This window comes from Stigmatopora argus, chromosome 6 (genome assembly GCF_051989625.1).
Source record: "Stigmatopora argus isolate UIUO_Sarg chromosome 6, RoL_Sarg_1.0, whole genome shotgun sequence".
In the NCBI taxonomy this organism is placed as follows: domain Eukaryota; kingdom Metazoa; phylum Chordata; class Actinopteri; order Syngnathiformes; family Syngnathidae; genus Stigmatopora; species Stigmatopora argus.
In genome coordinates, this window is record NC_135392.1 from 19,827,791 (window position 1) to 19,841,236 (window position 13,446).

The 13,446-nt window shown below is 43.7% G+C and overlaps 1 protein-coding gene across 10 annotated transcripts in view; it reads left to right on the forward strand.

The window, feature by feature from the left end:
• setd5 (SET domain containing 5) overlaps nt 1–13,446 on the forward strand; it is a 163,461-nt gene that overhangs the window by 82,956 nt on the left and 67,059 nt on the right. For all 10 annotated transcript variants that reach the window (XR_013300580.1, XR_013300581.1, XM_077602794.1 and 7 more), the window contains 2 exons: nt 12,770–12,887; nt 12,984–13,093. Coding sequence is in view for 8 of the 10 variants with exons in the window: in XM_077602794.1 (XP_077458920.1) it covers nt 12,770–12,887; nt 12,984–13,093 (228 nt within the window). In the remaining 2 variants the exon portion in view is untranslated. The remainder of the gene's footprint in view (nt 1–12,769; nt 12,888–12,983; nt 13,094–13,446) is intronic.

The following is a 13,446-nucleotide window of genomic DNA, read 5'->3' on the forward strand; positions in this document are numbered from 1 at the left end:
ATATAAAAGAAGGTGAAGAATCATCTCTCATCAAGATAGACTTATTTCTTCTTTCAAATTGAATAATTTGATATTTTGCATTTACAAAGACAGGCATATTAAGTTCCTAAAGATATTGACCCTAATAATGTGCTTTTGATTCATACAGTATCTCAGAAATACCACTTGTGATGATTTTTATTAAGATTTTCCCTTCAAAGTAACTTAAAGCCATGAATATGGAGATGAAAATTGGGAATCAGGGGGTGGCTTATACGCGAGAAATTGTAAAACTCCAAAATTTCAAGGCAATTTTCTGGGTGCGGCTTATATGCGTGGGCGGCTTATATGCGAGTAAATACAGTAGTTCCAATTTGGGACCAATCAGGCCTTGCCCCTAGGTAATCCAATGTGTTAGTGTAACGATGTATCACGTGTGATTGGGAGCGAATTATAGATTTAATTTCAGCAATGTCACTCACATACTGGTCACTAGAAGTTCAACATAGCACCTCATGGTAAATAATTCTCTGATCATCTGAAAAAAGGCCAGAGATGCTCATTACGTCGATCACGATCGACCCGTTGATCGACAAGGTACTAATTGTAGCATGAGAATAAGATTTTATCCAGTCGGTTAGGGTCCTTCGGGCTTGAACAATGACTGTTTGTATTACTACATCGCAATGTGCCCACTGCAATACTCACACTTTATCAGTGCCAGTGTTCAGACCATACGGCGCACACTGCATTTAAAATGTCACTCACACTTTATCAGTGTCAGTGTTCAGACCATACAGTGCACACTGCATTTAAAATGTCTGCATGGCTGTCGTTTCAGGAAAAGGCCTCTTTTAAAAACGATGCTTAAAGAATTCTGCAAAAGGTTTTCTGAAGACAAGTAGAACAAATATATAGATTACAGTAGTCTATAGAAACCAAGATAAACCTGTTTGGTTCTGATGGTGTCAATGATATGTGGCAGGAACCAGGTGAATAGTATAAAAAAGTGTCTTTCCTACAGTCAAGCATGGTGGTTGGAGCGTCATGGTCTGGGGCTGTATGAGTGCTGCTGGCACTGGGGAGCTACGGTTCATTGAGGGAACAATGAACACCATGTATTGTGGCATAATAAAGCAGAGCATAACCCCATCCCTCCGTCGACCAATATTCCAACATAATGACCACAAGCATACCTTCAAGATGACCGCTCCCTTTCTAAAGCATGCCCCCAGACCTAAACCCTATTCAGCATCTGCGGGGCACCCTGAAACAGAAGATTGGGTAGCGTTAGGTCTCCAACTTCCAATAGCTCTTAGATCTCATCATGGTGCAGTGGAAGAGTATTCCAGTGCTGTCCTGTGTAGTTCTGGTGAAGTACCTGCCTACAAGGGTTATATTGATGCAGGAAAATATTTGTGGCCACACAAAATACTTGAGCCCAATTTTGAGATTTTTAGTTGGGGTGTATTTACTTTTATTCACAGCATTTCATGCATTCATTGCTGTGTTATTAGTAGTTATTTTGAAAATACTATACATTTCTGTTATTATCTAAGCTCTACAGCAGGGGTCCCCAAACTTTTTCCTGTGAGGGCCACATAACCTTTCCCTTCTCTGATGGGGGGCCGGTGTCAGTTTGTAACAGAAAAAGTGTGACGGTCGTAGGGGAGCTTAAAAAATGTATTGTTTTCCAGAAAGCCACACATAACCAAATTACCCTTTCCAGGTTCTTTACAGAAAAAAAATCAGGAAACAAATAGTAACACTATTAATGAAATAAATAATAACTAAATAACCCTCTCTGAGTTCTTCACAGAAAAAACTGGAAATAAATAACACTATTTATGAAATAAATAATAACTAAATAACTCTCTCTGGGTTCTTCGTAGAAAAAAAAGCCATGGAACATTAACTTTCTGTTGTGCCATGCACAATCTTCTCCCTTTGCTCTGAAGTTTATGCACGACACCACAACCTTCATTACAGAATCCCACGTCAACACTTTGCAGCACAGTGCTTGCTAGTGAATTAGGCAGTGGACTCGTAGCGGGGCGGTGAGACCCCTTTTTTCCAACTCCCGGTTCATGCGTCCTATTAGACCGGAAGTTTCGCCCACCATGCTAGGAGCCCCGTCAGTCGTGATGCTAGCTTTGACCAGTCCAGGTCCAATTTCTCCATGGTTTGGCACACTTTGTCAAAAATATCCTCTCCCGTTGTAGTCCCTTTGAGACTTTGGAGGTCTGCCAGATCCTCGCATATCTCAAAGTTTGCGCTAACTCCACGAATAAAAATGAGCAGTTGCGCTGTGTCTTGCACGTCTGTGCTTCCATCCAGTGCTAATGAAAAAAAGTCAAATTCTTTCGTCTTCTGCTGCAGCTGGGCATATACATTACTCCCGATTTCTTCAAGGCGTCTGGTCATTGTACTCGCCGACAGACTTGCGGCATTAAATGCATCTTTCTTCTCGGGACACACCTCCTCCGCGACAGCATCCATACATTTCTTAACAAACTCCCGTCAGTGAAAGGCTTACCGCTGCTTGCTATCAGTTTAGCAACCCGAAAGCTGGCCCGAACGGATGCCTGGTTCAGCTGAGCTTGGCGTACAAATGTATTCTGCTGAGATAGTAGTCCACTTTTTAGCTTTGAGAGTTTGCCTGCTCGTATTTGGCCTTGCAAGCTATCGTACTTGTCTTTGTGACGGGATTCATAGTGTCGGCGAAGATTGTATTCTTTGAATACCACCACCGTCTCTTGACAGATGAGACAAACAGCCTTTTCTTTGCATTGAACAAAAAAATAATCGTTTGTCCACTCCAGGTTAAATACCCTGCATTCTGAATCAATTTTTCTCGTACCTAACTTTTTCGCCATTATTCCGTTCTCTCTTTGACAGGGCGGGGCCTAGGATTTTTTTTCTGGAGGCCAAATAGGAAAAAAATCCAATAGCATCTCTGGTATTGTTCAGAGGGCCGGGCCAAATGTGCTGACGGGCCGTACCCGGCCCGCGGGCCGTAGTTTGGTGACCCCTGCTCTACAGTGACTACATTCTTCAGTGTGGTCCCATGAAAAGATTTAAAGTACAGACGCTCCCCTACTTACGAACGCAATTGGTTCCGAGCGATTGTTCATAAATTGAATTTGTTTGTAAGTTGATTCAGTGCTATATTTTGTATTATAATTTATGTTTAAGGCCGATATAAGTATATTGAAGGTTTATATAAGTGCATTTGTATTTTAAGGCTTGTATAAGTAACACGCATTGGTTTGTACTGAAAAAAAAACATTTAATAAAATGGAGAGAATATGTACAGTACTGTAGAGAGAGAGAGAGATTTATGTATTAGAAACTGGCCAAAAGAAGCGACCTAATGACGATTGCACAGTTTTCTTCTTTTTTTCATCATAAATGATGCAGTAGCACTGTATGGCATCATTCAATTGATTTGCAAACTTTGTGCAACGTTCAATATTTGGGTCCTGCTGCTCGATCTTTCTGTTTATAAATGGTACTGAATGTGCAACGCTCACCACTCTCACGCGCATCAAGCTTCGTTATTATTGCCACTCGTTTCAAATGAAATGGCTTGCCTCTTCCTTGCAACTCCCTCAATAGAAGCCTTTAGCTTTTTACCAACCATATTCAATATTGGATGCATGAGATATTTAATGATACAAATGAAAAAGGTTCTTTGCACACTGGAGATACATTCACGCACTTCCGCATTGCAACGAAGAAGAAGGTAGATGCTGGGTGAGCTGAGCTCTCACAGCGCCAGGCGTCGGTATTAGCGGCGGAAAGAAGTACTACTCCGAAAAAGGCGCGAAATACAAAATTGGACTTGCGAACATTTTTGGACTTAAACGCAATTTGCAGACATGTTCGTATGTGCCGTTGTTCGTAAGTTGAATGTTCGTAAGTAGGGGAGCGTCTGTAATGCAGAAGTGAGAAGGGTGTACTCACTTTTGTGAGATACAATAATCCCTCGAATAGCGGGGATAATGTAAACCAGACATGGCCGCGATAATCGAAAAACCGCGAAGTAGGATCACCCCATTATTACTACCATATTACGTTTTTGCGCCTATACTGAAACACATGTACACATTTAAAATTATCAAGTGTATTTATTAAATATCACAGCTCTATGCATATCAAAAGACTGTAATGTATTAATATCTAAATCTAATCTAACGTATTTTCACACCTATAAAACTCACTGTCTGATAGGGCGTAGTCTCAGTTGTGGGTAAATTGATCGCAATAAGTAACGTGCCGGCAAGAAATAAAACCAGTCACTTAAGCGGCTAGGGCCAACAAAAATTCAATTTAGAGTACAAACAAGGCGCACCGTCCGATTGGGCGCGTCAATCATTTTAGAGAAAATTTTAGACTTTTAAGTGTGCCCTATAGGTGTGAAAATACGGTATATTTATAAAAACTGCAGTGGCGGGCGGTGCATTTTCTGGTAGTGCCTTCAACGTATCAATCCAACCCTCAAAAACTATTTTATGGCTATAAAACCTCTACTGCAGCTACAGCTGCGACACATTAAAAATAATCAATAAATTAATGCACAAAAATGGGGTAAAATCCACTTCCTAGCTGCATTTCATGATTAAATACAAATACTGGAGCTTTTCAGACATTAAAACCAGGCCAGGGGGTGATTTTCCCGGGAAAAGACAGCGATGAACGTCAATGGCGTACGGGCAAACATTGCCCGAAAATTGGGTAAAATCCAGCCAAAAACAGCATTTATTGATTAAATACAAATACTGGAGCTTTTTAGACATCAGAACCGGGCCCGGAGTATCATTTCCCCGGTAAAAAGACAGCGATGAACGTCGATACGTCCATACGTGAAATGACAAAATATGCACTAAAATTAGATAAAATCCACTTCCTAGCATCATTTATTGATTGAAAACAAATACTGGAGCTTTTGAGACATTACAACCAGGCCAGGGGGGTGATTTTTCCCGGGAAAAGAGAGCGATGGACGTCAATGGTGAAACGCCAAAAATTAAACTGGGGTAAAATCCACTTCCTAGCAGCATTTTGTGATTAAATACAAACACTGGAGCTTAAATACAAACACTGGAGCTTTTCAGATATCAGAACTTGGCCCACAATTGAAATATTATTTAGGAATATAGCCATATTTTACTGACCCAAAATCCTTTTTACACAATATCCATCCTCCTTTCTTTCTTCCTTCTTTCCTATCGCCATCGAAGCTAATGATGAAAGTCGAGCCTGTCCTGTCATATTTCTGGCATAGTCCGTTTTGAAAATGGCTTTAAATCAAAACAACAATATACTATTTGCTTGTGGAGCTAAGTTAGCGCGCTGAAAGTGCCCCACACACCATTTTCCCGGCTGTAACAGGCTTGCTAGCTTCGGAGTTGACCGCCCTTTCTTAATTATGTCCATTTTTTTCCTGAAAAAGTCCGTCTGGAAAATAGCTTTATGAGCAAACAGAATCTATTTGTTTTTGCTTCTGTCTGGCATAGTGGGTGGAGTTTGCGATTTCGGCTGCCTCGGTACTGCTTTGGCCCGCCTACTAGCCAATCATAGTTTGTGAAAGCAATGACATGTCCCAGCCAACAAAATGCTAACGCCTATGAAAAATCATTGTGGGGTTGCCAACTCAAAATCTGATTGGTTAAAAGCAACAGTCTAGTTTAATGCAGCAGAGCCCGCAAGAACTGATTGTGCAGGCTTTGAGGCAGCTCTGTTCTGGCAACAAATAATGGCTGAAATGTGATTGGTTAAATGCTTCAATATGAAAACACACATCTGGAAGCAGTGCAACCAGGGGGAAAAGCAATGAAAGGAAGCTAACAGACTATTTGGAATAATAAGTACGTATTGATGGACAAAATATAATATGATTCAGATATTTCTTAGGCCAGCAGAGAAGGCCTTGAAGGCCCTGACGGCCCGCCACTGAAAAAATGTAAATACTGTACTCAAAGTGAAAATAATTCCTCTGCTTTAAATACATCAGAAAAGTCCTCACTCCTAGAATCTTCAGGGGGCGCTGTAGGGGGAGCAGAAGGAGCTTCTGTGCTTTTGGCGCACAAGGAACATCGTGATGGGGAGTTGTGACTGCTGTTTCTTTTTTTGTACAAATGTTTCTGTATAAAGACATAACACTGTCAAGACTATTGCCAAACTCTGGCTCTGACCATGTTGTCACCAATCTCATGGACCAGTTGTTGCTAACTTCGTGTCATATTGAAGATATGCAGATTTCTTAATTTAAGACCACGTTCTTTGACCTCGTCGTTGTCCATTGTCTCTTCTTCCTCAGTCGCTGATTGCATCTGATAGAATAATGATTAATACCCTTAAATCATTATTAGTAATATTTAATTAAAATTGGAAGACATCTTTCACATCTCTGGTTACAACTTGCAAGGAGATACACTCATAACGTGCCTTCGTTCCTGAGCATCCTGACGGGCAGTATCTTGTTCATTGTATTTAGTCGCGACAAACGGAAAACATTTCATGTAATCTGATTCAAAACAATTGCATAAGGTAACCGAATAGGTTACCTTAGGCCAAGGGTCACCAAACTACGGCCCGCGGGCTGGATACGGCCCGCCGGCACATTTGGACTGGCCCTCTGAACAATACCAGAGACGCTATCGGATTTTTTTCCTATTTGGCCTTGAAGACTGGGACGTTTTAATCTTGTTTGGTTCATTGCACCCCTGCTGAGCCCACAAATCATGCCAGTGAAGCGGGGCTTCGCATTGCTTCTTTGGTGACACGCGCGGGGAGTGTTTCCCTTTGATGCACGCGGGCACGTCCACCGTTGGATGCGCGAGCACAGTGATACCGAGACATCTGGACGATCGCAGGTGAGGGGGGAGCCCTGGGACCATCGCGGACTATTCAAGCATATAAAAACTGTGCAACCTGTTTGAGAACGGAATAATGGCGAAAAAGTTAGGTAAGAGACAAATTGATTCAGAGTGCAGGGTATTTAACCTGGAGTGGACAAACGATTATTATTTTATTCAATGCAAAGAAAAGGCTGTTTGTCTCATCTGTCAAGAGACGGTTGCGGTATTCAAAGAATACAATCTTCGCCGACACTATGAATCCCGTCACAAAGACAAGTACGATAGCTTGCAAGGCCAAATACGAGCAGACAAACTCTCAAAGCGAAAAAGTGGACTACTATCCCAGCAGAATATATTTGTACGCCAAGCTCAGCTGAACCAGGCATCCGTCCGGGCCAGCTTTCGGGTTGCTAAACTGATAGCAAGCAGCGGTAAGCCTTTCACTGACGGAGAGTTTGTTAAGAAATGTATGGATGCTGTCGCGGAGGAGGTGTGTCCCGAGAAGAAAGATGTATTTAATGCCGTAAGTCTGTCGGCGAATACAATGATCAAACGCGTTGAAGAAATCGGGAGTAATGTATATGCCCAGCTGCTCAAGCGTGGTCCCAACATAAATCATGAATTAATTTATAGCCTTATTACTTATTAAAAATGCCTACAAAACATACAGAACCATCCCATAATAAATCCAACAGCATCATTTCAATGAGGTCCTCATCAGTTGGGCGTGTTGAGTGGTTCTCGAGCAGTGTATTGACGTCCTATGCTGTCATGTCTGAGAATCCTTCAGCGGCTACCAACCAAGCCAGCTTCACTGTCATATCTGCCAGATCTCCTCAGGTGTAAACCCCTTAAAGTCCTCGTTGATTTTTTTTTGGGGGGCACATATATTTCCAGCTCAAAATTGTGGTCTTTTCCTTCATATCCTTAATTGTATTATGGAGGCTTGTCAGGCATCTGGCAATATTTACTGTATTTGCGCCAATATTCTTTGCTGTTCTTGTCAATTGGAGAAATAAGTCCATGCATTGTGGATTTTGATTAGAGGACGTTGAAGGCACCAATGATCCATAGCTTCAATAAAGGAAGTGGTGTTGGGGGTCCTGATCTCCACTTGAACCCCTTCATAATGGAGGTCGGTTGCATGTCCTCCTGCACAGTCCAATAGGAGGAGGACCTTGAAGGGCAGCCTCCTTTCAGTGAGGTACAGCTTCACATTCGGGATGAAGCAGTCTAAAAACCAGTTCTTTATGAGAAGTCTCGTGGTCCAAGCTGTTGCTCATCCAGTGCAGACGCAGCAAGGCTTTGTTCTTGTTTTACAAAACGTGGGGACGGTCGAACTTGTACATTATGGCTGGCTTTACCGTGTGCGGTCGATTGGTCGCAGTCTTTTGGTCGCCGGTCTTTTGGTCGCGGTCTTTTGGTCGCGGTCTTTTGGTCGCCCCGACCGCGACAACGGACGACCAAAAGACCTGCGACCAAAAGACTGACGACCAAAAGACCGACGACCAAAAGACCGGTGACAAAACAAGGTAAGACAACACGGTCTACACATCAATAAAAGCCAACAATGGCCATGAGCAGTTTCACTGAGCCGACGTTAGTGTATAAGAGTTTGTATGTACATGCGTTGTCCCTTTAAGAAGCTATGTCAGTCAGGGTCTTAACAAGTTCTCCAACAAAAAACAATAAAAGTCCGGGAAATGTGGAGCTTTTCTTTAGCCTAATAATTACTAGGGCATTGAGTATGACTAAATAGTAATTCGCAGTTGGTATTTAGGGAATTTGAGGAACGATTTAAATCAGGGGTGTCCAAACTATTCCACAAAGGGCCGCAGTGGGTGCGGGTTTTCATTCCAACCCATCAAGATGACACCTTTTCACCAATCGGGTGTCCTACAAGTGCAATCAGTGGATTGCAGTCAGGTGCTTCTTGTTTTCTTCAGAAATCTCATTGGTCAAAATGTCTGTGCTGGATCGGTTGGAACAAAAACCTGCACCCACAGCGGCCCTCGAGGACCGGTTTGGCCATCCCTGATTTAAATGGTAATTATCACTTACCTTCCGGGCGACCGAAAGACCGGCGAACAATCGACCGTGTACCGGCTTTACCATGAAGCCAGCAGCATTCCCACATGATGAGTGTCAGAAAATCCTTGTGAACTCTACACATACAACAAACATTTATAGTGTGTCATATCTGTTTTAATGGCATTTTGCATTCCTGCTTCGTGACTCTAGTCATTGCCATTGTGTGACACTTTTAGTTCATCTTTGAATAAAAATGTCCGGGATGGCATCCTCTTCTATGTATCTTACGTGGTATAATTTTTCTCAACACATCATCATGTGAACTGTTATTATTACACTAAAACCTATTATGCAACAAAAGTAAGCCAAAAAAATACACAAAAATATGTATCAAGTGAAGCGGTCAGGCCCAAGAGCATGAGTGCCCTCCACTGTCTAGTGCGAACACAAGTCAAGACAATCTATCATGAAATTAAGTTTTCTGGTATGCATCGGTGGCAAATATAAACCAGGAGTATGTTTGCAGACATCACTTGATTCTTGTTCACAGCAGTGCTCTATGAGAAAGAAATATTTTTTACAGTGGTTTACGAACACCACATGATTGATCATTAGAGCTGCCAACTTCTCCGGAATTTCCGGAGTTAACCAGACAAGTAAGGCAAACTCCGGGACTTCGGACAACCTCCCTAAACTCCGGAAATCCCCAAAATTTTCATTTTTTATTTTTGAAGCAACCATTTCGGAAAAGTACCAAATTTCCAATTGAAATGCCTCAAAATTCACACCATTGCTACGGCTTCCGCAAAAAAAACGGATAAATTCATTAAGAGAATTGCATCGTGAATCATCTGAGTTACAAGTTCTGTTACGATCGCGCCGCGTCATCGTCGCACGATCGGGAATGGATTCGGACCCAGGCACGGGGAAGTAGGATTTGACGAGGTATTGGCTTCAAAGCAACAAATTTAAAAACTCAGAAAGGATCTTACAACACAACGAGGACTTGTGAAATGAGGCATGGGCGAGGCCGATCCGGCGGGTGTCCACGTCGGCATTTGGAGACGAGTGGGAGTAGCCAGTCCGGTGGGCCTCCCCGCTGGCCCTTTAAATGCTGGCCAAGCACCCTGCACTTAACAGACACCAAAATTTTAGAATGGTCGTCGTGCACCTTACGCTGGCTGCTCGGGGGGCCGCCAGCCCCCTCGGCCGGGAGGGCCAGAGAGTCGCTCTCGCCGCCGCCGCCAACCCCCTCGTCCAGGGGCGCCGGAGAGTCGCTCTCGCCGTCACCGCCAACCCCCTCGTACAGGGGCGCCGGAGAGTCGTTCTCGCCGTCGCCGCCAACCCCCTCGTCCAGGGGCGCCGGAGAGTCGCTCTCGCCGTCGCCGGCCCCCTCGTCCAGGGGCGCCGGAGCGTCGCTCTCGCCGGCCCCCTCGTCCAGGGGCCCCGGCGCGTCGCCTCCTCTTCCGGGCGGGCAAGAGCTGGGCGGGCAAGAGCTTGGAAGGGGGGAACCGGGCACCCAGGAACTGGGCAGGCTGAAACCAGGCTGGCCGAAACCGGCCAGGGAGAAACCGGACAGGGTGAAATTTGGCAGGCGGGAACTGTGCACCCAGGAACTGAGCTGGCCGAAACTGGACAGGGTGGGACTAGGCAGGCTGAAACCAGACAGGGTGGGACTAGGCAGGCTGAAACTTGACAGGGTGGGACTAGGCAGGCTGAAACTTGACAGGGTGGGACCAATGTTCCCTCTAAACTGCGCGCGTGCGCAATTGCGCACTACTCTCGTTTTCTCTGCGCAGCAGCAATCATGGCGCGCAGTAAAAAAAAAAAAATCGGATTATTATTATTTTTTTTTTTTACCCCTTTCCCCATGATGGCGCCGTTTAAGCGGCAGCTAGTGGCAGTAGCTCTGTCCACTCATGTTTTTCGTGTTTTACAGCATGTTTTACGATGATTCGCCTAAAGACGTTTCGCCAACGGACGTTTGACAGACGGACAGGTCGCCGAATGAACGTTCGTTCAAACAGCGTTTAATGATTAAATACAAATACTAGTATTTGTATTTAATCATTAAACGCTGTTTTCAGCTGGATTTGACCGAATTTGAGAGCATTTTGAGCCGTTTGGCGAATGGACGTATATGGACATTTTTTTGCCTCCATCGCGACATCATCGCGACATTTTACCGAGGAATTCACTTCCCTGGGCTCGGTTCTAATGTCCAAAGAGCTCCAGTATTTTTATTTAATCATTAAACGCTGTTTCCGGCTGGATTTGACCGAATTTGAGAGCATTTTGAGCCGTTTGGCGAATAGACGTCTATAGACGTTTTTTTGCCTCCATCGCGATATCATCGCGACATTTTACCGAGGAATTCACTTCCCTGGGCTCGGTTCTAATGTCCAAAGAGCTCCAGTATTTTTATTTAATCATTTAATGCTGTTTTCAGGGAGGTTGTCTTTCTGCTCAGACCAACAAAAAATTAGAGGGAACATTGGGTGGGACTAGGCAGGTTGAAACTTGACAGGGTGGAACTAGGCAGGCTGAAACCTGACAGGGTGGGACTAGGCAGGCTGAAACTTGACACTGTGGGACTAGGCAGGCTGAAACTTGACACTGTGGGACTAGGCAGGCTGAAACTTGACAGGGTGGGACTAGGCAGGCTGAAACTTGACAGGGTGGGACTAGGCAGGCTGAAACTTGACAGGGTGGGACTAGGCAGGCTGAAACTTGACAGGGTGGGACTAGGCAGGCTGAAACTTGACAGGGTGGGACTAGGCAGGCTGGAACTAGGCAGGGTGGGACTAGGCAGGCTGGAACTAGGCAGGCTGGAGCTAGGCGGGCCAGCCGGCACCAGAAGCCTGGTTCGTGGCTTTGGCACGGGTGCGACTGGTGGCCCAGGTGGCAAAGGGAGTATTTTGCGTGGCTTCGGCACGGGAATTTGGGAAGTTTGGAACGAAGTGGTCGGGCGAGGCGTCTGGACCGGCGTGGTCGGGCGAGGCGTCTGGACGGGCGTGGTCAGGCGAGGAACTTGGACGGGCGAGGTCGAGCGACGAACTTGGGTATTATGACTTAGCTGTGCTGGCAGCCCAGTGCGACGCGTTGAGCGGAGGGTGGGTTTAAAGGTGGATGGAGGCTCGGAATTACCTCCTAGTCGGGATTCCTCCGCTACCAGAACGTCTCTGAGGTGCCCACACCACGGCGTGTCCAGTATAGCGTGGCAATCGATTCGGAATCGATTGCATTCATCCTCTATCGCTAAGCCAAGCTTATACTTTGTTCCAGGCAAATGTATAATACAATGAAATAAAACCCTGACAAGGATCATGGCAGTTTCAGTAATGTTTAGCCTAAAGTTAGTCTTAGTAATAACCAACATAAGTGCTATTGTTAAAGCATAATTGAATGAATGAATGTTTGAATGATTACCTCTCTTGCCTTCCTGAAAACTGTCCAGATCAGCAAAATTTTTGAACGTTCCTTTCCCCCCCCCACACACTGGAACCATGGCGGTTTTATACGCTCAAGAAACACAAAAAGACAAGATCTCAATACTTAAATAGATATTTTGAGTCTAGATGAGTGGACCTTGTCGCCAATCTCTTTCATCTTTTGAAATTCTTTTAATATTCTAACATGTTTTGAATAAAGACTGAGGACATTGGATGTGGACAGACTCACCTGGATTCCATCTTCTTGGGACCACAATTTTAAATAATGTACTAACCATTATGATTTAACCAGATGAAATATTTGTTTTTATCCTTGCTTGGACTTTCTTATCGACAGGGATTGAAAATGAAATTTCTTTGGGTGAATGCATAAAGAAACTTATAATAGGTAAAATCAAGAAGTATTTATCGTGACATTGGATTAAGTACACTTTTTTTTTTTAGGCCCTACCCTTTTGTATTGTTTTACTCCAAGTTTAATGAAATAGAGATTTGTGTGGATGCAAGGACTTTTGGAAATGATGCACGCTTCATTAGAAGGTCCTGCACACCCAATGCCGAGGTTAGTTATTCATTCAGTTTATAAAATAAAGTTGCCATCTTTTTTGCCTCTGTGTAGTTTGTGTTTTTCTGAGTCATGTTTCTCTTCCTTTCTCAGGTGCGACATATGTTTGCTGAGGGCATGATACATCTGTGTATTTATGCAAGTAGTCAAATTACGAAGGATGCTGAGGTCACAATTGGATTTGATTATGAGTTCAGCAGCTGGTCAGTATTACATTTTATACACAGACTTTATTTTCACCATCAATAAATTGATCAAATGTTTTTTTTCTTTTCTGACATTTTATAACTCAAACGACACATTTTGTTAATGGACTTTATTTCACAAAATTCAAGGTGGTTTTAAGTGGTTGACATCACAAAATGAGCAAAACACAATTAAAAACCAATACGATCTGCTTGAAAAGAGAAATTAAAACACAAATAAGTGGAAATGACGTGTCATCTTGTCCAGTTTCCTTATTTTATTCAGGACTTTGGTAGCAGCATTAAAGATGACCTACAACATTCTGATTGATCATTTTTGTTCATACCTGTAAATATGACTTTGCAATAAT